This window comes from Bufo bufo, chromosome 7, assembly GCF_905171765.1.
Source record: "Bufo bufo chromosome 7, aBufBuf1.1, whole genome shotgun sequence".
NCBI lineage: Eukaryota > Metazoa > Chordata > Amphibia > Anura > Bufonidae > Bufo > Bufo bufo.
Genome location: NC_053395.1, coordinates 8,201,471 through 8,226,922, shown reverse-complemented (window position 1 = coordinate 8,226,922; position 25,452 = coordinate 8,201,471). Strand labels below are relative to the sequence as shown.

The window sequence follows — 25,452 nt, the reverse complement described above, 5'->3', positions numbered from 1 at the left end:
TGATGACAGAGAAGATCTACATCAGAGGAGACGTCACCTGGAGGCACCGGATGTGAGAGGTATAGCAAGTACAGTAAAATGTCTGCAGTGCTATTGTTTGCGGGGGGTGGGGGGGGGGGGTTTGGGGTTGGTTGGTCGACTTAGAGAATTGGGCCATATACATTGGGGCTTGGACCCTGGATCTTTTGAGACCCTAGCAACGCCCCTGTCTAACAGTATGTCAGACAGAGAAGTGCCAGGCCCTGCACAGGGAAGTGGCAGAGGCCTAAATGTTTCTGGCGCAGGCACAAGTCGCAGCAGAGTAAGAGGAGGTGGCAGCAGGAGTTACAGCGAGAGGCCTGAGCTCCCGGTGTCATCTAGCGGTCATGTCTTGACCAGCAACCCAGTGGTTCTCCAGTTTTCCACTTCGTCCCAAGTTACATCAGACACCCCCACAGATGATGTAGCTGATCGCACTTGGGAGCCGGGTGAATTAGGGGCTCCATCTTCATCGGGAGAAGAGGATGGCAGGTTTCCCGTGAGGCAGCGGCGGAGCCAGCAAGTCGCTAGCTTTGCCGGGAGTCAGCAGGGTGGCAGCAGTGGGAGGTCGGTAGCCAAACGTGCCCGGGGTAGACCACCCGCTTCGGAGGAACCTACCTGCCTGGGAAGTAGCAGTGCACGGGTTCACGGAGGCAGCTGCGGTAGCAGTCAGTCAGTGTGTAGTGTTGGGTCCGTTTTTTGGGGGTTATTGTTCTGACGGATCAGAGGAAGGGCAAAATAATTAGTGACGTCAACACAAACTTACTGCTGACCCCCTCTCCACTCTGTCGGGGGCTCTACTTGTATAAGAGTTTAATAGAACAGGTTCTGTAGACATCTATGTGGAATCAGCTGACGACGGTGTAAAAGGAGCGCGCTTCTTCTTGGCGCTAACATCGACCTGTAAGGCTGAGTTCACACTTGAGTTATTTGGTCAGTTTTGGCCTCGTGACTGCCCTAATAAGTGACGTGTGCAGTGATTCTAAGAGCGACGCCTGTCATCTGCATGTCATACGGACTCACAGTATTATTTCACTACCACAGCAGACTCCCTATGTGTGTTACTGCAAGGCACAGTGTTCTACACCGCTATACAGGCACAGTGCTCTACACCGCTATACAGGCATAGTGCTCTACACCGCTATACAGGTACAGTGTTCTACACCACTATACAGGCTCAGTGTTCTACACCGCTATACAGGCACAGTGTTCTACACCGCTATACAGGCACAGTGTTCTACACCGCTATACAGGCATAGTGCTCTACACCGCTATACAGGCACAGTGCTCTACACCGCTATACAGGCATAGTGTTCTACACCCCTATACAGGCACAGTGTTCTACACCGCTATACAGGCACAGTGTTCTACACCGCTATACAGGCATAGTGCTCTACACCGCTATACAGGCACAGTGTTCTACACCACTATACAGACACAGTGCTCTACACCGCTATACAGGCACAGTGTTCTACACCGCTATACAGGCACAGTGTTCTACACCGCTATACAGGCATAGTGCTCTACACCGCTATACAGGCACAGTGTTCTACACCACTATACAGGCACAGTGTTCTACACCACTATACAGGCACAGTGTTCTACACCTCTATACAGGCACAGTGTTCTACACCGCTATACAGGCACAGTGTTCTACACCGCTATACAGGCACAGTGTTCTACACCACTATACAGGCACAGTGTTCTACACCACTATACAGGCACAGTGTTCTACACCGCTATACAGGCACAGTGTTCTACACCACTATACAGGCACAGTGTTCTACACCGCTATACAGGCACAGTGTTCTACACCACTATACAGGCACAGTGTTCTACACCACCATACAGGCACAGTGTTCTACACCACCATACAGGCACAGTGTTCTACACCGCTATACAGGCACAGTGTTCTACACCGCTATACAGGCACAGTGTTCTACACCCCTATACAGGCACAGTGTTCTACACCGCTATACAGGCACAGTGTTCTACACCGCTATACAGGCACAGTGTTCTACACCACTATACAGGCACAGTGTTCTACACCGCTATACAGGCACAGTGTTCTACACCACTATACAGGCACAGTGTTCTACACCGCTATACAGGCACAGTGTTCTACACCCCTATACAGGCACAGTGTTCTACACCACCATACAGGCACAGTGTTCTACACCACCATACAGGCACAGTGTTCTACACCGCTATACAGGCACAGTGTTCTACACCGCTATACAGGCACAGTGTTCTACACCCCTATACAGGCACAGTGTTCTACACCGCTATACAGGCACAGTGTTCTACACCGCTATACAGGCACAGTGTTCTACACCACTATACAGGCACAGTGTTCTACACCGCTATACAGGCACAGTGTTCTACACCACTATACAGGCACAGTGTTCTACACCGCTATACAGGCACAGTGTTCTACACCCCTATACAGGCACAGTGTTCTACACCACTATACAGGCACAGTGTTCTACACCACTATACAGGCACAGTGTTCTACATCCCTATACAGGCACAGTGTTCTACACCACTATACAGGCACAGTGTTCTACACCGCTATACAGGCACAGTGTTCTACACCACTATACAGGCACAGTGTTCTACACCCCTATACAGGCACAGTGTTCTACACCCCTATACAGGCACAGTGTTCTACACCACTATACAGGCACAGTGTTCTACACCACTATACAGGCACAGTGTTCTACACCGCTATACAGGCACAGTGTTCTACACCACCATACAGGCACAGTGTTCTACACCACCATACAGGCACAGTGTTCTACACCACCATACAGGCACAGTGTTCTACACCACCATACAGGCACAGTGTTCTACACCACCATACAGGCACAGTGTTCTACACCGCTATACAGGCACAGTGTTCTACACCGATATACAGGCACAGTGTTCTACACCGCTATACAGGCACAGTGTTCTACACCACTATACAGGCACAGTGTTCTACACCGCTATACAGGCACAGTGTTCTACACCTCTATACAGGCACAGTGTTCTACACCGCTATACAGGCACAGTGTTCTACACCGCTATACAGGCACAGTGTTCTACACCGATATACAGCACAGTGTTCTACACCGCTATACAGGCACAGTGTTCTACACCGCTATACAGGCACAGTGTTCTACACCGCTATACAGTCACAGTGTTCTACACCACTATACAGGCACAGTGTTCTACACCGCTATACAGGCACAGTGTTCTACACCACTATACAGGCACAGTGTTCTACACCACTATACAGGCACAGTGTTCTACACCACTATACAGGCACAGTGTTCTACACCACTATACAGGCACAGTGTTCTACACCTCTATACAGGCACAGTGTTCTACACCGCTATACAGGCACAGTGTTCTACACCACTATACAGGCACAGTGTTCTACACCACTATACAGGCACAGTGTTCTACACCTCTATACAGGCACAGTGTTCTACACTGCTATACAGGCACAGTGTACTACACCGCTATACAGGCACAGTGTTCTACACTGCTATACAGGCACAGTGTACTACACCGCTATACAGGCACAGTGTTCTACACCGCTATACAGGCACAGTGTTCTACACCACTATACAGGCACAGTGTTCTAAAACCCCCCCAATATACAGGCACAGTGTTCTACACCACTATACAGGCACAGTGCTCTACACCACTATACAGGCACAGTGTTCTACACCACTATACAGGCACAGTGTTCTACACCACTATACAGGCACAGTGTTCTACACCACTATACAGGCACAGTGTTCTACACCACTATACAGGCACAGTGTTCTACACCACTATACAGGCACAGTGTTCTACACCACTATACAGGCACAGTGTTCTACACCACTATACAGGCACAGTGTTCTACACCTCTATACAGGCACAGTGTTCTACACCGCTATACAGGCACAGTGTTCTACACCGCTATACAGGCACAGTGTTCTACACCACTATACAGGCACAGTGTTCTACACCACTATACAGGCACAGTGTTCTACACCGCTATACAGGCACAGTGTTCTACACCGCTATACAGGCACAGTGTTCTACACCGCTATACAGGCACAGTGTTCTACACCGCTATACAGGCACAGTGTTCTACACCGATATACAGGCACAGTGTTCTACACCACTATACAGGCACAGTGTTCTACACCGCTATACAGGCACAGTGTTCTACACCCCTATACAGGCACAGTGTTCTACACCACTATACAGGCACAGTGTTCTACACCGCTATACAGGCACAGTGTTCTACACCACTATACAGGCACAGTGTTCTACACCACTATACAGGCACAGTGTTCTAAACCCCCCCCAATATACAGGCACAGTGTTCTACACCACTATACAGGCACAATGCTCTACACCACTATACAGGCACAGTGTTCTACACCGCTATACAGGCACAGTGTTCTACACCACTATACAGGCACAGTGTTCTAAAACCCCCCCAATATACAGGCACAGTGTTCTACACCACTATACAGGCACAGTGCTCTACACCACTATACAGGCACAGTGTTCTACACCGCTATACAGGCACAGTGTTCTACACCACTATACAGGCACAGTGTTCTATACCACTATACAGGCACAGTGTTCTACACCGCTATACAGGCACAGTGTTCTACACCACTATACAGGCACAGTGTTCTACACCACTATACAGGCACAGTGTTCTACACCGCTATACAGGCACAGTGTTCTACACCACTATACAGGCACAGTGTTCTACACCACTATACAGGCACACTGTTCTACACCGCTATACAGGCACAGTGTTCTACACCTCTATACAGGCACAGTGTTCTACACCGCTATACAGGCACAGTGTTCTACACCGCTATACAGGCACAGTGTTCTACACCGCTATACAGGCACAGTGTTCTACACCGCTATACAGGCACAGTGTTCTACACCGCTATACAGGCACAGTGTTCTACACCGCTATACAGGCACAGTGTTCTACACCGCTATACAGGCACAGTGTTCTACACCGCTATACAGGCACAGTGTTCTACACCGCTATACAGGCACAGTGTTCTACACCGCTATACAGGCACAGTGTTCTACACCGCTATACAGGCACAGTGTTCTACACCACTATACAGGCACAGTGTTCTACACCACTATACAGGCACAGTGTTCTACACCACTATACAGGCACAGTGTTCTACACCACTATACAGGCACAGTGTTCTACACCACTATACAGGCACAGTGTTCTACACCGCTATACAGGCACAGTGTTCTACACCGCTATACAGGCACAGTGTTCTACACCGATATACAGGCACAGTGTTCTACACCGCTATACAGGCACAGTGTTCTACACCGCTATACAGGCACAGTGTTCTACACCACTATACAGGCACAGTGTTCTACACCACTATACAGGCACAGTGTTCTACACCTCTATACAGGCACAGTGTTCTACACCGCTATACAGGCACAGTGTTCTACACCACTATACAGGCACAGTGTTCTACACCGCTATACAGGCACAGTGTTCTACACCACTATACAGGCACAGTGTTCTAAAAACCCCCCAATATACAGGCACAGTGTTCTACACCACTATACAGGCACAGTGCTCTACACCACTATACAGGCACAGTGTTCTACACCACTATACAGGCACAGTGTTCTATACCACTATACAGGCACAGTGTTCTACACCGCTATACAGGCACAGTGTTCTACACCACTATACAGGCACAGTGTTCTACACCACTATACAGGCACAGTGTTCTACACCGCTATACAGGCACAGTGTTCTACACCGCTATACAGGCACAGTGTTCTACATCGCTATACAGGCACAGTGTTCTACACCGCTATACAGGCACAGTGTTCTACACCGCTATACAGGCACAGTGTTCTACACCACTATACAGGCACAGTGCTCTACACCACTATACAGGCACAGTGTTCTACACCGCTATACAGGCACAGTGTTCTACACCACTATACAGGCACAGTGTTCTACACCACTATACAGGCACAGTGTTCTACACCGCTATACAGGCACAGTGTTCTATACCTCTATACAGGCACAGTGTTCTACACCGCTATACAGGCACAGTGTTCTACACCGCTATACAGGCACAGTGTTCTACACCACTATACAGGCACAGTGTTCTACACCGCTATACAGGCACAGTGTTCTACACCGCTATACAGGCACAGTGTTCTACACCGCTATACAGGCACAGTGTTCTACACCACTATACAGGCACAGTGTTCTACACCGCTATACAGGCACAGTGTTCTACACCGCTATACAGGCACAGTGTTCTACACCGCTATACAGGCACAGTGTTCTACACCGCTATACAGGCACAGTGTTCTACACCACTATACAGGCACAGTGTTCTACACCGCTATACAGGCACAGTGTTCTACACCCCTATACAGGCACAGTGTTCTACACCACTATACAGGCACACTGTTCTACACCGCTATACAGGCACAGTGTTCTACACCGCTATACAGGCACAGTGTTCTACACCGCTATACAGGCACAGTGTTCTACACCGCTATACAGGCACAGTGTTCTACACCACTATACAGGCACAGTGTTCTACACCGCTATACAGGCACAGTGTTCTACACCCCTATACAGGCACAGTGTTCTACACCGCTATACAGGCACAGTGTTCTACACCGCTATACAGGCACAGTGTTCTACACCGCTATACAGGCACAGTGTTCTACACCACTATACAGGCACAGTGTTCTACACCGCTATACAGGCACAGTGTTCTACACCGCTATACAGGCACAGTGTTCTACACCGCTATACAGGCACAGTGTTCTACACCGCTATACAGGCACAGTGTTCTACACCACTATACAGGCACAGTGTTCTACACCGCTATACAGGCACAGTGTTCTACACCCCTATACAGGCACAGTGTTCTACACCACTATACAGGCACAGTGTTCTACACCGCTATACAGGCACAGTGTTCTACACCGCTATACAGGCACAGTGTTCTACACCGCTATACAGGCACAGTGTTCTACACCGCTATACAGGCACAGTGTTCTACACCATTATACAGGCACAGTGTTCTACACCCCTATACAGGCACAGTGCTCTACACCGCTATACAGGCACAGTGTTCTACACCACTATACAGGCACAGTGTTCTACACCGCTATACAGGCACAGTGTTCTACACCACTATACAGGCACAGTGTTCTACACCACTATACAGGCACAGTGTTCTACACCGCTATACAGGCACAGTGTTCTACACTCCTATACAGGCACAGTGTTCTACATCACTATACAGGCACAGTGTTCTACACCACTATACAGGCACAGTGTTTTACACCACTATACAGGCACAGTGTTTTACACCGCTATAAAGACTCTCTGCAGCCAGGAAATAGCTGTTTTTTAACGCGATTTGCCGCTAATAAATTCGGATCGAACCACTTTTTTTTTTTTTATTTGGCGAACCGGCCGAATCCAATTTTTGAAATATTCTCTCATCTCTACTTGATATGTACACTGAACAAAAATATAAATGCAACACTTTCGGTTTTGCTCCCATTTTGCATGAGCTGAACTCAAAGATCTGAAACATTTTCTACATACACAGAAGACCCATTACTCTCAAATATTGTTCACAAATCTGTCTGAATCTGTTTTAGTGAGCACTTCTCCTTTGCCGAGATGATCCATCCCACTTCACAGGTGTGGCATATCAAGGTGCTGATTAGACAGCATGAATATTGCACAGGTGTGCCTTAGACTGCCCACAACAAAAGGCCACTCTGAAATGTGCAGTTTGATCACACAGCACAATGCCACAGATATAGCAACGTTTGAGGGAGCGTGCAGTTGGCATGCTGACTGCAGGAATGTCTACCAGAACTGTTGCCTGTGCAATGAATGTTCATTTCTCTACCATAAGCCGCCTCCAAAGGCGTTTCAGAGAATTTGGCAGTACATCCAACCGGCCTCACAACCGCAGACCACGTGTAACCACACCAGCCCAGGACCTCCACATCCTCACCTCCATGATCGTCTGAGACCAGCCACCCGGACAGCTGCAGCAACAATCGGTTTGCATAACCAAAGAATTTCTGCACAAACTGTCAGAAACCGTCCCAGGGAAGCTCATCTGCATGCTCGTCGTCCTCATCGGGGTCTGGACCTGACTGCAGTTCGTCATCGTAACCGACTTGAGTGGGCAAATGCTCACATTACATGGCGTCTGGCACGTTGGAGAGACATTCTGTTCACGGATGAGTCCCAGTTTTCACTGTTAAGGGCAGATGGCAGACAGCGTGTGTGGCATCGTGAGGGTGAGCGGTTTGCTGACGTCAACGTTGTGGATCAAGTGCCCCATGGTGGCGGTGGGGTTATGGTATGGGCAGGCGTATGTTATGGACAATGAGCACAGGTGCCTTTTATTGATGGCATTTTGAATGCACAGAGATCCCGTGACGAGATCCTGAGGCCTATTGTTGTGCCATTCATCCACGACCATCACCTCATGTTGCAGCATGATAATGCACGGCCCCATATTGCAAGGATCTGTACACAATTCCTGGAAGCTGAAAACATCCCAGTTCTTGCATGGCAGCATACTCATTGGACATGTCACCCACTGAGCATGTTTGGGATGCTCTGGATCGGCGTATACGACAGCGTGTTCCAGTTCCTGCCAATATTCTGCAACTTCGCACAGCTATTGTAGAGGAGTGGACCAACATCCCACAGGCCACAATCAACAACCTGATCGACTCTATGCGACGGAGATGTGTTGCCACCCCCCCCCCCCCCCCTAGTAAGGCAAAACTGTGCACATTTCAGAGTGGCATTTTATTGTGGGCAGTCTAAGGCACCTGTGCAATATTCATGCTGTCTAATAAGCTCCTTGATATGCCACACCTGTGAGGTGGGATGGATTATCTCGGCAAAGGAGAAGCGCTCACTAACACACATTTAGACAGATTTGTGAACAATATTTGAGCGTAACGGGTCTTTTGTGTCTGTAGAAAATGTTTCAGATCTTTGAGTTCAGCTCATGCAAAATTGGAGCAAAACCGAAAGTGTTGCGTTTATATTTTTGTTCAGTGTATTTCACCACTCCCTTCCATATGCAGAGTGTAAACGTGTGCAGATCCCTCATCTGTACAGAGTACATTTTGGTTTGTGGCTGAAGGAAATACAAGCCTGACACCTGACCCTGGACAGGAGGGTGGTGAAGAGGACAGTTTCATCCCCACTCATGTACTGTAGGACGTTGCCCTGTATACTGCAGGTTCTAGCTCCTCACCAGTCTATGAAGTGCTCTCAGAATATAATTCAGCAAGGTGGATTTTCCTCCTCTCTTCTCTCCGATCACACAGATGAGGCACAGGGGGTAATCGGAGATCTCACTGTCCAAAAAGCATCTGTCCACAGCGGATTCATCCAACCACATCTTGCATGTTGCGTCAGTGGAGACCAACTGGATGGGACGTGTGAAATCCTGAGGACAAAGTGCATGTAAGATGAAGAATATGATATTTCTATATAACTCTTGAGGTAAAGCAATGTCTACTAAAGCTGGTGGTGTCTCAAGCAGTGTCTAATGGCCTGTCATCTAAAAAGATCCACAAGTTTCTCCACTGTAAACCCACCTAAGACCTCACTGGAGTGAATGACTTTTCTTTTGGAAAGAGGAAGGTTGTCTCTGGTTCATTTATCTTAGACTAATATCACTGGCATGTTTGAGATGCCCATAGCGGTCCCTTCTATTCACTAATAACACATTATACAGTTTACAAATGGCATCTTGACAAACTGTCACAGATCTGTGTTGCACCGTGAACTATGGACTTTTCACCAGATAAGACTAAATATTAGTCATCACTCAGTGTTTGTTATAGACCGCGCACCGTCACACTCTGCTCTGACAACTCGCTTTCACCCACCATTTTGGACTGCTCTTCTTTGAGAACCAGCTGAACCTTGGACACCAAGTGCTGTAGGCTGTAGGCTCGTATAAGCTGGTCTCTAGGACAGACTTTCCTGCATTCTGGACATCAATGACCTTGGGGTTGTGGGGTGGCCCAGTAGGAAGAGATGCAGGGTGTGCTTGCAGGTGATAGAAACCGGGTCACTGAGCTCCTGGAGGCAGATGGAGCAGGTGATATCCTCTTCTAGTTTGAAGGAATGAGCAGAGCCTTCATATGACTTGGCAGCTGTAACAAAGAAATATCCAGGAGAGAATAAAAGAAATGTTACAAGGAAGGAATATATGTGGTCTGACATTCATATAGGTGCATCACAGGACACAATCAGCTCTGCTTCATTTTAGAGTCTTATCATGATTAGTGATGAGCGGCAGGGGTCATATTCGAATTTGCGATATTTCGCGAATATTTTGTAGAATATTCGTTGAATATTCGTGAATTTGAATATTCGTTATATTCTACTTTTTTTGTAACTCGAAAAATCGGCAAGGTAATGATCGCGTAATATGCAAATTTTCATCGCCAATTTTTTAATTGCCGAGTAAAAACATGATTCCTTCCTGCTTCTTGCTTGTGGGCCAATGAGTCATAGCACTATATCGAATATATTTGTTTTTTCGAATATTTGTAATATTCTAAAACAAGAATATATAGCAATATAGCGAATATTCGAAAAAAGCGAATGTAGAGCAATTTAGCTAATATAGTGCTATAATCTTTTTTTTTAATAGTTGTAATTTTTTTCCAATCTTAACTTCAGATGAGAAAAAAATGACAACTATTAGACAAAGAAGATTATAGCACTATATTAGCTAAATTGCTCTACATTAGTTTTTTTTTAAACTTATTCGCTATATTGCAATATATTCTTATATTCGATATAGTGCTATATATTAATTTTTTTGAATATTCGTCATTTTTCCAATCTAAAGTCATGATTCCTCCCTGTTTAAGTTGCTTGTGGGCCAATGACTCATTGGCCCACAAGCAAGAAGCAGGGAGGAATCATGTTTTTACTCTGCAATTGAAAAATTTGCGATAAAAATTCACATCATGAAAATTCGCATTACCAAAATTCGCAATCAACACTACTCCTAAAGTCACAGATACTGCAGCCTTCTCATTGGCCCACAAGCTAGAAGCAGGGAGGGATCATGTGTACTGATTAAAAGAAAATCTCAAATATTCAAAATTACGAATATATCACTATATTCTAAATATTCGCAAATTTTCGAAGTGACTATATTCACGATAAAAATTCGCAATTCAAATATTCGTGATCAACACTAATCGTGATCGGCTATCTGTGGTTTTATTAGGAATTCTGCATAATTTTTGCTCAGAGAGTAATGTTCAAGCAATGCAGGTACATGAGAAATCCAGCTCTGCTACATCTGTATGAATGTCAGACTGATACACTGCAAAGATCAGAAGAAGAGGAAAAAGTACAGTGTAAGCAATGCCGACAATATGATCGTCTGACAACCGGATCACATGACCTGTGCGGGGAATAAAAGGCTCGGACACACTATAGAATAAATGAGGAAAACTTACAGTTTACAGCTGCCGCACCCCATGTGACCAGCGCAGCCGACGGTCACTCCGATAATGGTGGAGCCTGCAGAAGAGAAGAAAGTATGGGAAACGAAACCGATAAGGCAACGCCCCTGAGAAATTAACCCCTGAGCAACCGACAGAACAGGAAGAACAGCACCAACAACTTAATACTATCTCGTGCCCACACCGTAAACTCACCAAATGCCCATTATATCCAGACCATAGACTCTCCGGAAACCCATTAAAGTGCATTTAGAAAGTCTTTACACCCTTTCACTTTTTTCACATTTTGTTATGTTCCTTGTGCTAAAAAACAAAAACAACAGATTTTCCCATCAATTTTCACACAGTACCTCATAATGGGAAAATAAATTAGTAGCAATGTAGACAGGAGGAAAAGGAAAAACTAAAACTTGGCCTGAACATACGTACTCAGACCCTTTCTCCTGGACATACAGTAAGTACTCAGACCCTTTCTCCTGGACATACGGTAAGTACTCAGACCCTTTTCTCTTGGACATACAGTAAGTACTCAGACCCTTTCTCCTGGACATACGGTAAGTACTCAGGACCTTTCTCCTGGACATACAGTAAGTACTCAGACCCTTTCTCTGGGACATACAGTAAGTACTCAGACCCTTTTCTCTTGGACATACAGTAAGTACTCAGACCCTTTCTCCTGGACATACGGTAAGTACTCAGACCCTTTCTCCTGGACATACAGTAAGTACTCAGACCCTTTCTCCTGGACATACGGTAAGTACTCAGGACCTTTCTCCTGGACATACAGTAAGTACTCAGACCCTTTCTCCTGGACATTCGGTAAGTACTCAGACCCTTTCTCCTGGACATACAGTAAGTACTCAGACCCTTTCTCTTGGCATACAGTAAGTACTCAGACCCTTTCTCTTGGACATACGGTAAGTACTCAGACCCTTTCTCCTGAACATACGTACTCAGACCCTTTTCTCTTGGACATACAGTAAGTACTCAGACCCTTTCTCCTGGACATACGGTAAGTACTCAGACCCTTTCTCCTGGACATACAGTAAGTACTCAGACCCTTTCTCCTGGACATACAGTAAGTACTCAGACCCTTTCTCCTGGACATACAGTAAGTACTCAGAGTCTTTCTCCTGGACATACAGTAAGTACTCAGAGTCTTTCTCCTGGACATACAGTAAGTACTCAGAGTCTTTCTCCTGGACATACAGTAAGTACTCAGAGTCTTTCTCCTGGACATACAGTAAGTACTCAGACCCTTTCTCCTGGACATACAGTAAGTACTCAGAGTCTTTCTCCTGGACATACAGTAAGTACTCAGAGTCTTTCTCTTGGACATACAGTAAGTACTCAGAGTCTTTCTCTTGGACATACAGTAAGTACTCAGACCCTTTTCTCTTGGACATACAGTAAGTACTCAGACTAGAGATGAGCGAATTTCTTAAAAGTTAGATTCGGCTAATTCGCCGAATTTCACCCAAAAATTAGCTTCGAGACGAATTACAAAAAAATGCGCTTCGTGAAGAAGTAAGTAGCGGGTGCAATGACAGGGAGCTGAAATAGCGCCGCCCCCATCATTGTACCCCTCAGATGCCGCGTTCATACATGATCGCGGCATCTGAGTGTAAAATTAACAATACATTTTTTTTAAATCAAACTTACCACCTCCATTTGCTCGCAACGGGCCGGCGGCCGCCATATTGCTTGAAGATCTTGGCCGAAATCCTGTGCGGCGCGAGATTACGTCATCACGCCACGAGGAAATTCGGCTTCTAGGCGAATCGAATTTATCCTGAAATTCGGATCGAATGTGGGATTCGATTCGCTCATCCCTAATTCAGACCCTTTCTCGAGGACATACATAAGTATTCAGACCCTTTCTCCAGGACATACATAAGTATTCAGACCCTTTGCTCTGACACTTGACATTTAGCTCTGGTTCATCCCATTTCTCTGGATCATCTCTGAGATGTTCTACACCTGGAGTCACCTGTGGTATGTTCAGTGGATTGGACATGATTTGGAAAGACACAGCCCCCCTGTCTATTTCTGGTCTCACACTGCCTGTAGAGCTCAGAGACAGGACAAATCTAACAGCCACCACTAGATGGGGCTGGTGTCACCCTCTATGTAAGGAGAGGAGTGAATGCGGACTGTAGTCTAGTGTAAACCAGTTTGGTGAGAGAGAGAGCAAAGCAGTGCTGGAGCAAGTACAACCATGCAGGGCCGCACCGTCAATTAGGCAAGGTGAGGCGATCGCCTCAGGAGGTGCGACCCCGGAGAAAAGTGGGGGGGCGGCATCAGGGCAATGGGAAATGAGCGCTCATCTCTTTATATTCAACTGTGTCACCGTTCTCAGGATGGCGATACAGATGAATGCTGCTGCGGGGCACGGGGGCGACTTCTCCCTTCTCCGTTCCCTCTGATAGGCTTCAGGCCTAGTGCCTGTAGTCTATCAGAGGTCGGTGCAATGATGTCATTATCATCCGGCCGCCTGAGCCAGGCAGGGTACAGCGCGGGACACAGGCCGGAAGAGGCCTGCACCACGTCTGTGACAGCTACATGGAGCCAAGTAGGTGAGTTTAGATTTATTTTTATTTGACTCAATTCTGTTGGGCGCACTATTGGGGGGAGGCAGAGGAGCACTATTGGGACATCTACTGGGGGCACTCACTAAAGGCATTTTATACTGGCACATTATGGGGGCTGTGACGATCTCAGGTGAGCGGTGAATGGAGGTCGCACAGTGTCAGGTCATAGTGAGCGCCTACATGCAGTATGTCCTGGTGCTGTACGTGGTCAGGACATGTGTAGAGCGGGGCCCGGAAGAAGACAAGGAGAGGTGAGTACAGCTACTGGAAGCGGTCATTAGCAATCGTGTAGTATACGGGAGTTGTAATACCCGTTACTACCAAAGGTCACTTGGTGTGCTGTCGTCCCTCCTTAATTATGGAAAGTTGTTGTATGTCAGTTTTATAAAATGTAATGTAATGCATGTATTTTCCTGTTACTGAGATTTGCATGTACAGGCCTGCTAGGGGTGTCATTACCGTTTCTAGTCCATAGAGGGAGCTAGGGAGCCCTAGTGTATATAAGGCCAGACAGGGAAGTGCAAGGCAGACGGAGTCTAGTGTCTGTAATCTACAGTTGGAGATTAGATTATGTCTGAGACCAGTCCAGGCCTGAAGCCTGCTGTTCAGGAGAAGATTCCCTCCTGAATACCCATATGCAGAAGCAGGAACATCTTAGCCTAAGGGCCTGAGGAAACATTCAGAAGCTAGGAGAGACTGAGGCAAAGAACAGAGGAGCCAGAGGTATTGAGAGAAACAGAGGAGGTACTTATGAAAGCCATAATCAAGGATATAAAGCCAGTATTAGGTTAATGGGCCTTGGTGAAGAATTGCTACATTCCAGGAACAGACAGAGTTAGAGTGCTAGCTCCTTTGCTGTGAATCCTGTGTTTAACACTCTGTAATTACCCTGCTGTACTGAATTGCCTGCATCGACCGAATTGCAAAATCGACTGTATGCTGAGGAACTGCGTTTCCAATATTGTCTCTGCTTGGAAAACCTACTAAAGTTGGAGTTCTGTTTTAACACCACGTTTCCTCAAATTATTCCTGCATCCGCAAACGGCGTGCCACCGTTACTTGGCACTGGCGTCACGAACTATTCCTACCTATACCTGCCCTTGCAGAGAGTCAGCTGTACCAGGTTAGTGTATATTGCACTACTACACTCAGAAACACCTACTACGCACAACTTGAGTACACTGCACCTCTCTTTTGGCGTCACGAACAGGATACGCACGCTTTATAGTGCAAGAAGCGTGAACTTTGTGCCTTATACAGTTGCCCTGTGACCAAAGTGACAATTTTCCTGTTTAATGAAAGTGGACTTTGTGGACTGAAAATCGTACCCAAAGTGTTCCAAAAACCTCTAAAAAGCGCTGTGCAAGGTTGCGCTACACAGAGGAAGAAAATCGCCGCATTGGAGTGTGGTTTTGTGGACTTTAAACATTCCTGCTTGCTGTCAGTGAATAGACAGCGTTTGTACCTAAAGATGGCCGCTGAGCTGGCTGAATTTACTGCTGCGTCACCTTCATCCCGAAAAGGCGGGAAAAATTGGCGCCTTTCTGAGGAAAAAGCGGGAAGAAGGTCAAGGGCAGGCGCCACGGCTTATCTGGACATTTGCATGTCTGCCAGCATGGACACCGCCCTCCATATACTGGAATACCTGGGGGGCGGCTCCCCAGTGCAATGGGAGGAGCTGGCTACTCTAATTGACGCGACCCTATCGCTCTCCTCAGTAGGATCGAGCATGTTGGATTGTGAGCAGAGTGTTGCTGCAGCGTCCGCACCTGTAATTGAAATGATGACTGACACCGGTGTAGAGCCAGAGGAGGCTCCACCGGCCTACGCTCCGGGACCGGAGCAACCCGCCTGCCGCACCAGGGAGAAAGAACCCGAGCCCTACTATGGCTCATGGAGGGACTTTTTTCAGCCATCGTTCAAATGGTCTTCCCTGATGGCGGAGATTCGGGAGGCCGCTATCAAGCGGAATACCAAGACTAAGATCGTGTATGAGGAGCTAACCAAGACCATACATGAAAGACACACGCACACCCAACCCCGCCTGGAAAGGAGAAAGGGAGTGGTGCTGTCGTTTGACAAATCCCGTGGCTACGGGTTTATTCAAGACTATCTTACTGGCAGAGACCTCTATGTGAATCGAAGGTCTGTCAAGAGAGACTACCTCCCTTCGTACCAGCACAGCCTCCGCGAGGGAGAGGAAGTGGAGTACACCCCTGCCGAGAGCCTGCGAGGCCCCTATGCGACTGCTGTGACCCGTCCCAAGCGAGGACCTGAGGATTGGGAGGCAGAAGGAGGAGAAGACTACTCTGGCTGCGAGCGAGAACCGGAACGCTCTCCAGAGCCGGCCCATCACGCCTTTCAGGAGCGGAGCTCCTTCATTGGGCCGAATGTCTTCTGGCAGCCAACCGTGTTGGAGAAATGGGTGAGTCCCTATCCTTCCCCCGAGCTGCCGCGTCGGGAGAAGACAATATCAGAGCTGGAGCAGTTAAAAGGACTTAGTGCTACCTTTGAGAACATCCGGATGGGACGGAGACCAGATGCAAGTCCAGAACCTGAAGAGGCCGAGTCCGCGTCATCGGTGACTGTACCTGCGCCGGCGGCGCCAGCAGAGAACAGCGACTCCGACACAGAGAGCATCGGTGAGCAGATCGTCCGGCTGGAGGAGAAGTTGCGGGAGTTGCGTAAGACCTACACCGCCAGGATCCAGACACCGCCGAGGAAGGATGAGGTAAGGGTGCCTGTCACCACCCGCCGACCGCCTTCTGTTGCCACCGCTCCGTCAGTGCCCCAGACCGGACCCGCGATTGCCGTAAACTGCTGCACCCAGAGCACCGGACCGCTTGCTGCGGCGGTGCCAAGCACGTCACACCCTGCAGTGATCATGCCAGGGCCGGCACGGTCCACCAGAGGGTTCACCCCTAGGCCTATGGGGCCAATACCTATTAGGGGCCCCTTTACCCTACAGCTGCCCCCTGACACTGTTATGTGGGCACATCCTCCTGTAGAAGAATACTACAGACGATACTTGCCAGCGGAGCCAAGTGGATATGATGTGCCACCGTGAATTAGCCTGCTAGGCCTTTGATTTATTTCCGAAGAAGTATGTGTTAACCCTTCCAGGACAGGAGTCCTATGTTGCTGGTCCTTTGTTGCGGCTGCCAGTTTGTCCACGGCTCAGTGGTGGGTGTTGACCACTGAAATTACAAAGTCAGCAAGGCCAGGCTTGTTTTCCAGGACCCCCTGCCTGCTTTTGAACCCCACACCGAGTTGTGCCTGTTCCTTTGTTGCACCTTTTACCCTTCACCCCCTTTTCAGGTTGATCAGGGGCATTACAGCACTTTTCTTGCTGTCCGTTATTGTGCAACTTTATACTAAGGAACCGTGCCCGGAGACAGACTCAAAAGGTACCTGAGCCTCTGAGATTCTTACTGTTTTAAAAGTATTGTGCCCAGAGATGGACTCCACCGCATGAGAGCCTCTGTGATTTAATAAGAAATAACCTGGGTACGGACTCATGTTTGTTATTTGAGCCTCCAAGAACTTTTATACCGTTTTCTACTGTTTTATCATGGACTTATTCATTGTCATGGACTATCCTGGTTATAATGTTCCGCTGTGCCAGGTCAGCGCCCCCGTTCCATTCATTATCCTGAGAGAAGAGAACGACGCCCCTTGTCACCACACTTCATTTTTGCCAATTGGACCTGATGTCAATATAAATGCAGATGAATTACATGTATGTATGCCTGCATGTCTCTTTTTCTATTTCAGGTAGAGATTCCAGTTGGGAGACCCATGATGGAGTACGAGGTCGTACTCAGCTTAAAGCAGTGGGGTATGTAGTATACGCAGTGCTTGAAGTGGGCCGGAACGCGGCGGTACTCAGTACCGCCACTTCCAAAAATTGCCCTGGAGAGTACCAGCACCTCTCCGTGCGCCCAGTACGTGGGTTTCCGGTACCGGAGCGCAGGGCCGGCCTTTGGGGTGTGCGGGCTGTGCGGCCGCACAGGGCGCCATAGTAACAGGGGCGCTGGGCGGCCGACAGCTCGCAATGTAATATGCGGCAGGCGAGGCTGAACTTGTGTTCTCCCTCGGGGCGCCCCCTCCATCTAGCCCTCCCCTGTCTGACCTGATTCGTTCCTCCTCCCCTGTCTGACCTGCCTGCTGCCCCCGCCGCTGCCAATAAGAAGAGAGACGGGAGGAGGAGGGGAGGGGCTGTGGCCACTGCGCCACCAATGAAGATAACTGACCTGAATACAAAAACAGGAGGCGGGTGCTGGAATCAAATAGCCGGCACCCGACCTCTGTGACAGGGAGCTGCGATCAGCTGCAGTTGAGTTAACCCTTCAGGTGCGGTACTGGAGGGGTTAATTGTAGCTGATCGCAGCTCCCTGTCACAGAGGTCGGGTGCCGGCTATTTGATTCCAGCACCCGCCTCCTGTATTTGTATAAGAAACGTTTGTGGCACAGTGCGCCCCCCCCCCCCCCCCAACACCCCAGTATAAGAAACGTTGGTAGGCAGTGCGCTTTCCCCCCCAAACACCCCAGTATAAGAAACATTGGTGGCTCAGTGGGAAGTGCCAGTGAGGGTTAAAAAATAATAAAAATTTTTTAACTCACCTCCTCCAGATGATCGCGTAGCTGCCGTTCTCCTGTTTTCTTCAAGACCTGTGGTGACGTCACTGAGCTCATCACATGACCCATTACCATGGTGATGGATCATGTGATGCTAACAGTGATGTCACCACAGGTCCTTTGACAGGTCATGAAGAAAGAACAGAAGACGATCAATTGGAGGAGGTGAGTTAATTATTATTTTTATTTTTTAACCCTCATTGGCACTGCCCACTGCGCCACCAATGATTATTATATTGAGGGGGGGCCCACTGCGCCACCAATGATTATTATATTGAGGGGGGGCGCACTGCGCCACCAATGATTATTATATTGAGGGGGGGCGCACTGCGCCACCAATGTTTATTATATTGAGGGGGGGCGCACTGCGCCACCAATGTTTATTATACTGGGGTGATGGGGGGGCGCACTGCGCCACCAATGTTTATTATACTGGGGTGTTGGGGGGGCGCACTGCGCCACCAATGTTTATTATACTGGAGTGTTGGGAGGGGCGCAGGGGGGTACTGGTACAGAGAGGAATTAATGTGTGTGTGTGTGATGAGTGGGGGGGGGGGGGCTGATGTGCAGGGGGGGGGGGAGCACCGGCGCCTAATAGAGTACCGGCACCTCTTTTGGCCCACTTAAAGCACTGAGTATACGGGAGTTGTAATACCCGTTACTACCAAAGGTCACTTGGTGTGCTGTCGTCCCTCCTTAATTATGGAAAGTTGTTGTATGTCAGTTTTATAAAATGTAATGTAATGCATGTATTTTCCTGTTACTGAGATTTGCATGTACAGGCCTGCTAGGGGTGTCATTACCGTTTCTAGTCCATAGAGGGAGCTAGGGAGCCCTAGTTTATATAAGGCCCAGTCAGGGAAGTGCAAGGCAGACGGAGTCTAGTGTCTGTAATCTACAGTTGGAGATTAGATAATGTCTGAGACAAGTCCAGGCCTGAAGCCTGCTGTTCAGGAGAAGATTCCCTCCTGAACACCCATATGCAGAAGCAGGAACATCTTAGCCTAAGGGCCTGAGGAACCATTCAGAAGCTAGGAGAGACTGAGGCAAAGAACAGAGGAGCCAGAGGTACTGAGAGAAACAGAGGAGGTACTTATGAAAGCCATAATCAAGGATATAAAGCCAGTATTAGGTTAATGGGCCTTGGTGAAGAATTGCTACATTCCAGGAACAGACAGAGTTAGAGTGCTAGCTCCTTTGCTGCGAATCCTGTGTTTAACACTCTGTAATTACCCTGCTGTACTGAATTGCCTGCATCGACCGAATTGCAAAATCGACTGTATGCTGAGGAACTGCGTTTCCAATATTGTCTCTGCCTGCAAACTACTAAAGTTGGAGTTCTGTTTTAACACCACGTTTCCTCAAATTATTCCTGCATCCGCAAACGGCGTGCCACCGTTACTTGGCACTGGCGTCACGAACTATTCCTACCTATACCTGCCCTTGCAGAGAGTCAGCTGTACCAGGTTAGTGTATATTGCACTACTACACTCAGAAACACCTACTACGCACAACTTGAGTACACTGCAATCGCTCTATAAGACACACTGCAATTTTTCTACCACTTTTGAAAAGAGCGCATCTTATAGGATGAAAAATACGGTAATTATCACCAACATATTTACCTTCCTACTTGGAGGCTACAGGATTGGAGCAGTCAGGAGGCACGAAGGAGGGAGAGCAGCGCTGATAACATGCAGAGAGGTCATTTCATCCTGACCTCGGCATGCTTCCTGCTATGAGTGTGGACTGCTGGGCGGCATCACTCAAGGTCAGCAGGCACACGTGTATAGCCGGCTCCTCATTGGCTCGGCGGCCTGCTAACGCGTATTGCTGCAGCCCAGTGGTCCTCCTTAGACTGCATTCCTGGACACAAATAAAGAGCTTTCCTTATAGGGCTGGGACAGGCCACGCACTGTGTGATCTGGCCAGATAGTGCAAGCCTGAAAATACAAGAAAAATACCGTCACCAGCAGGCAGAACAAAATACCAGTTTGGCCGGTGAAATACCAGACAGGTGGCAACCCTAGCGATAACCCATCTGCATTGCCATGCTCACTGCCCTTTTTGTGTTGGATAGTGAAGTAATAGTGTAGTCATGTGTGAATAAACCCGATCTCAGCAGCTTCCTTTGTCACCTGCAACCCTGTATAACCAACTAAGGGCGTTGTGATCGGTCACTACTGTACATTTTCACCCATACAGGTATGGCTGCAATTTCGGCAAAGCCCATAGAATGGCCAAACATTCTTTCTCTATAGTGTGTAGGGGATTGTCTCTTTTCAGGGGGTCACACTCACAGATATCTTCGCAGACACGATTATAATGTCCAAACTATTGCTTTATTTCAGACACTTTAGCAAAGCACAGGTTAAGAAGTCGCAGCTTCAACTTATCACATGTGACATCCACACAAAATAACAAACCCTTGCCCGGCGAGGCTCTAACTAAACACATAAGCGTATCCCTGACTCACCTAGAGAGCCCTGTTCACACCTGGAACACAAATGCGGCTTTCCTCAGCCATTCAGTCCAGCAATCTCCAGGCTGTGACACTTCAATACCTTTTGGGGGATTGTGGCCCAGTAGTCCTCCCGACTCTGGCCTCGTGATCCTTGCTTCCATGGCGTCACTGCGTCCTCCAAAGTTCAGGCTATCGCCTAGCCTCGTGGCCCCTCAGCCCACCCGGCTTACACCACTCACACAGAGCCTCACCAGGACTCTGCTTCACAAGAAACTCCAGAGTGAGATACACCCAAGATCCAGTAGCAGGATTAAATAGGATCCCTGGACATGAGCATGCCCTAAGTCCCGGACTGGAGCATGGGGAACAGGCACCCACCCAACACATTGCCTGTTCCCAGTAAAAGCCCGCCCTGAAATAGCTGAACCAGCTACACTATCTATATGGTGTCCCCCAACTACTTTAGTGGACACCTGGACTAGGGCTTTTACTCCATCAAGGCCGGGCCCCTTGGTGACACGCTCCTGGTGCAAACAACACCTCAATGTTCACATTGCCACAAGTGGTATAGGCAACCGCCAAAGGTTGAGAAACCTGTTGAAGCCTGAGGTACCTCTCTGTAAGCAAACAGCAGGTGTGGGACATAACTCTCCCAGTCTCGTCCATGAGTATCTACAAGCATTTTGATCATTTGCTTGAGGGACCCATTAAATCTTTCACCCGTACCATTAGTTTGTGGGTGGTACAGACTGGCTATCAGGTGTTGCACCTGTATTTTCTTACTGAGGCACTGCATAAGATTAGACATAAACTAGGTCCCCTGATCAGTGAGCATCTCCTACACCGGAAATATGGTGAGTGCCCCAGCTGCGTTGGCGACCTCTTCCTCCTCCTCTGCCTTCGCCTTGTGCTTCCACTGTGCCCCCGCTGTCAGGTGGGAATGCCATCAGCAGCGCGTCTACCAGCGTGCGCTTGTACTCGCGCATCTTACGATCACGCTCCAGTGACGGAATTAAGGATGGTACGTTGTCTTTGTAATGGGGATCCAGCAGCGTGGCCACCCAGTAATCAGCACAATTTAGAATGTGGCCAACTCGGTGGTCGTTGCGGAGACACTGCAGCATGTAATGGCTCATGTGTGCCAGGCTGCCCAGAGGTAACGAAAAGCTGTCCTTTGTGGGAGGTGTATCGTCTGTGTCCTCTGTATCCCCCCAGCCACGCACCAGTGATGGCCATGAGCTGGTCTGAGTGCCACCCTGCTGTGAACATGGTTCCTCCTCCTCCTCCATCTCCTCATCCTCCACCTCCTCATCCTCCAGAACTGTGCCCTGGCTGGACAATTGTGTACCTTGGGTTTGTGGGTGCAGGAACCCACCCTCGGAGCCACTTAGGAATGACTGTCCGGAAACCCTAGAAAATGATCCCTCTTCCTCCTCCTGTGCCACATCCTCTTCCATCATCGCCCGAAGCGTTTTTTGAAGGAGGCATAGAAGTGGGATAGTAACGCTGAGAACGGCGTCATCGCCACTGGCCATGTTGGTGGAGTACTCGAAACAGCGCAACAAGGCACACAGGTCTCGCATGGAGGCCCAGTCATTGGTGGTGAAGTGGGGCTGATCCGCAGTGCGACTGACCCGTGCGTGCTGCAGCTGAAACTCCACTATGGCCTGCTGCTGCTCGCACAGTCTGTCCAGCATGTGCAAGGTGGAGTTCCACCTGGTGGGCACGTCGCATATGAGGCGGTGAGTGGGAAGGCGGAAGTTACGCTGCAGCGCTGACAGGCGAGCAGCAGCAGGGTGTGAACGCCGGAAGCGCGCACAGATGGCCCGCACTTTCTGCAGCAGCTCTGACATGTCGGGGTAATTTTTAAGGAACCTCTGCGCCACCAAATTCAGCACATGCGCCAGGCAAGGGATGTGCGTCAAACCGGCTAGTCCCAGAGCTGCTACCAGATTTCGCCCATTATTGCACACCACCAGACCTGGCTTGAGGCTGACTGGCACCAACCACTCATCGGTCTGTTGTTCAAGGCCCGTCCACAGCTCCTGCGCGGTGTGGGGTTTGTCCCTCAAACAGATACGTTTTAAAACTGCCTGCTGTCGTTTCCCCCTGGCTGTGCTGAAGATGGTGGTGAAGGTGTTACGCTGACCGGATGAGGAGCTGGTAGAGGATGAGGAAGCAGAGTAGGAGGAGGAAGCAACAGGAGGAAACTGAAGCGCCCTGCAATCCTCGGTGGTGGAAGGACATGCGCCAAACTGCTATCCGCCTCAGGCCCAGCCGCCACTGCATTTACCCAGTGTGCTGTTATGGATATATTAGGTCTCTGACCGTGCTTACTGGTCCACGTATCCGTAGTCAGGTGCACCTTGCCACAGATGGCGTTGCGCAGTGCACACCTGATTTTGTCCCCTACTTGGTTGTGAAGGGAAGGGATGGCTCGCCTTGAAAAGTTGTGGCGGCTGGGCACGACGTACTGTGGGACAGCCACCGCCATAAGGCCTTTAAAACTATCCGTCTCCACCAGACGGAATAACAGCATTTCAAAGGCCAGTAATTTAGAAATGCTGGCATTCAGGGCTAGGGATCGCGGGTGGGTAGGGGGGTACTTCCTCTTCCTCTCCAGCGTTTGGGAGATGGAGAGCTGAACGCTTCCGTGGGACATTGTGGAGATGCTTGGTGACCCAGGTGGTGGTGTTGCTGGCAGATCCTCTGTTTGCGGGGTGGCAGGTGGCACTGTCACTCCAGAGGTGGATGAAGAGGCCGTGACTGCAGCAGAAGAGGAAGCAGGAGGAGCCAGAGACCTTTCTTGGTTTTTGAGGTGTCTACTCCACTGCAGCTCGTGCTTTGCACTTAGATGCCTGGTCATGCAGGTTGTGCTCAGGTTGAGAACGTTAATGCCTCGCTTCAGGCTCTGATTACACAGCGTGCAAGCCACTAGTGTCTTCTCGTCAGCACATTGTCTGAAGAACTGCCACGCCAGGGAACTCCTTGGAGCTGGCTTTGATGTGCTCAGTCCCTTGCTGCGGTGGGCAGTAGGAGGCGTACTGTCTAGAGGACTCCGCTCCGCTTTTGTACCCTGCTCCCTCTTCTGCTGTGCTGGTGGCTCTGTGCGACCACCGCCTCTTCCTCTGAACTACATAGGTCACTCGCATGACCTTGATTCCATGTGGGGTCGAGGACCTCATCGTCCTCTACATCATCTTCCACCCAGTCTTCACCCCTGACTTCCTTGTCGGTCTGCACACTGCAGAAAGCCCCAGCAGTTGGCACCTGTGTTTCGTCATCATCCGAGACGTGCTGCGATGGTCCTCCCATGTACTCATCTTGAAAGATAAGTGGCTGGGCATCAGTGCACTCACCTGAGGAAGGGGTTTCACTTGTGTGTGTAGCTGGCACAGATCGACCACGTCCTCTCCCTGCAACAGGAGCTCCACCAGCAGCACCACGACCTGGGCCACGTCCCTTATTTGATGCTCTCCTCATTCTTTGCGTTCACCCACCAAACTAACAGATGGTTTACGTCAGGCGACAATGTAACCGCCAATAGTCAACAATAAAGTTCACTGATAGTAAAGCTGTGCCGGTGTTATAGCGAGATAACATTTCTTGAGGCCACACAGTGTGACAGGCGAATTTAATACAATTACTTCACGGTCTCAAAAATTGTGAATTTGTCAACCAACAATGTAACAGCAGTATTGACTGGTTGTATTGGACTGTAAATGTAGTGTCTTACACAAAATGGGAGTTTTTTTAAAACCAGAATATAACCGCAGTATTTAACGCTTGTATTAGACTGTCAGAATGCAGTGCAGGCGCAAATGTTCTTTTTAGCAAAAAAATTATAATTTGTCCCCAAAGAATCTAACAGATGGATTTACTTGGATTGTACTTTACAGAAAAAAATGTGAATATGTCACCCCCTTGGTCCCTGGACATCATCTACTCCCTCTTCTCCACATTTTTTACTGTTAAATTGTTTCGTTTTATAACATTTCATTAATATCTTGGGAGAGTATTATAGGCGATATAATATGTTACATTGCATGATTCTATAAGAGATTACCTGACACACTATTTTTGGACCGTATAGCCTTTTCCCAAAATTCTTCCTGTTGCAGGTTAAGTACCTCTTGCCATCTATGATTTAAAAGTAATAACGGCTCT

At 48.6% G+C, this 25,452-nt stretch overlaps 1 protein-coding gene across 2 annotated transcripts in view; it reads right to left on the bottom strand.

Annotated features, from left to right (window-relative positions):
* LOC121007700 (RING finger protein 112-like) overlaps positions 1–20,560 on the bottom strand; it is a 94,759-nt gene extending 74,199 nt beyond the window's left edge. Inside the window, exons 1-5 of one of the 2 annotated variants that reach the window (XM_040439819.1) lie at positions 20,447–20,560; positions 11,788–11,895; positions 11,587–11,650; positions 9,991–10,260; positions 9,351–9,545 (exon numbers count right to left, since the gene is read on the bottom strand). In XM_040439819.1, the coding sequence (XP_040295753.1) occupies positions 9,351–9,545; positions 9,991–9,993 (198 nt within the window). In that variant the 5' untranslated portion in view covers positions 9,994–10,260; positions 11,587–11,650; positions 11,788–11,895; positions 20,447–20,560. The remainder of the gene's footprint in view (positions 1–9,350; positions 9,546–9,990; positions 10,261–11,586; positions 11,651–11,787; positions 11,896–20,446) is intronic. The other variant, XM_040439818.1, reaches the window with a different exon arrangement.
* Positions 20,561–25,452: the final 4,892 nt, after the last annotated feature.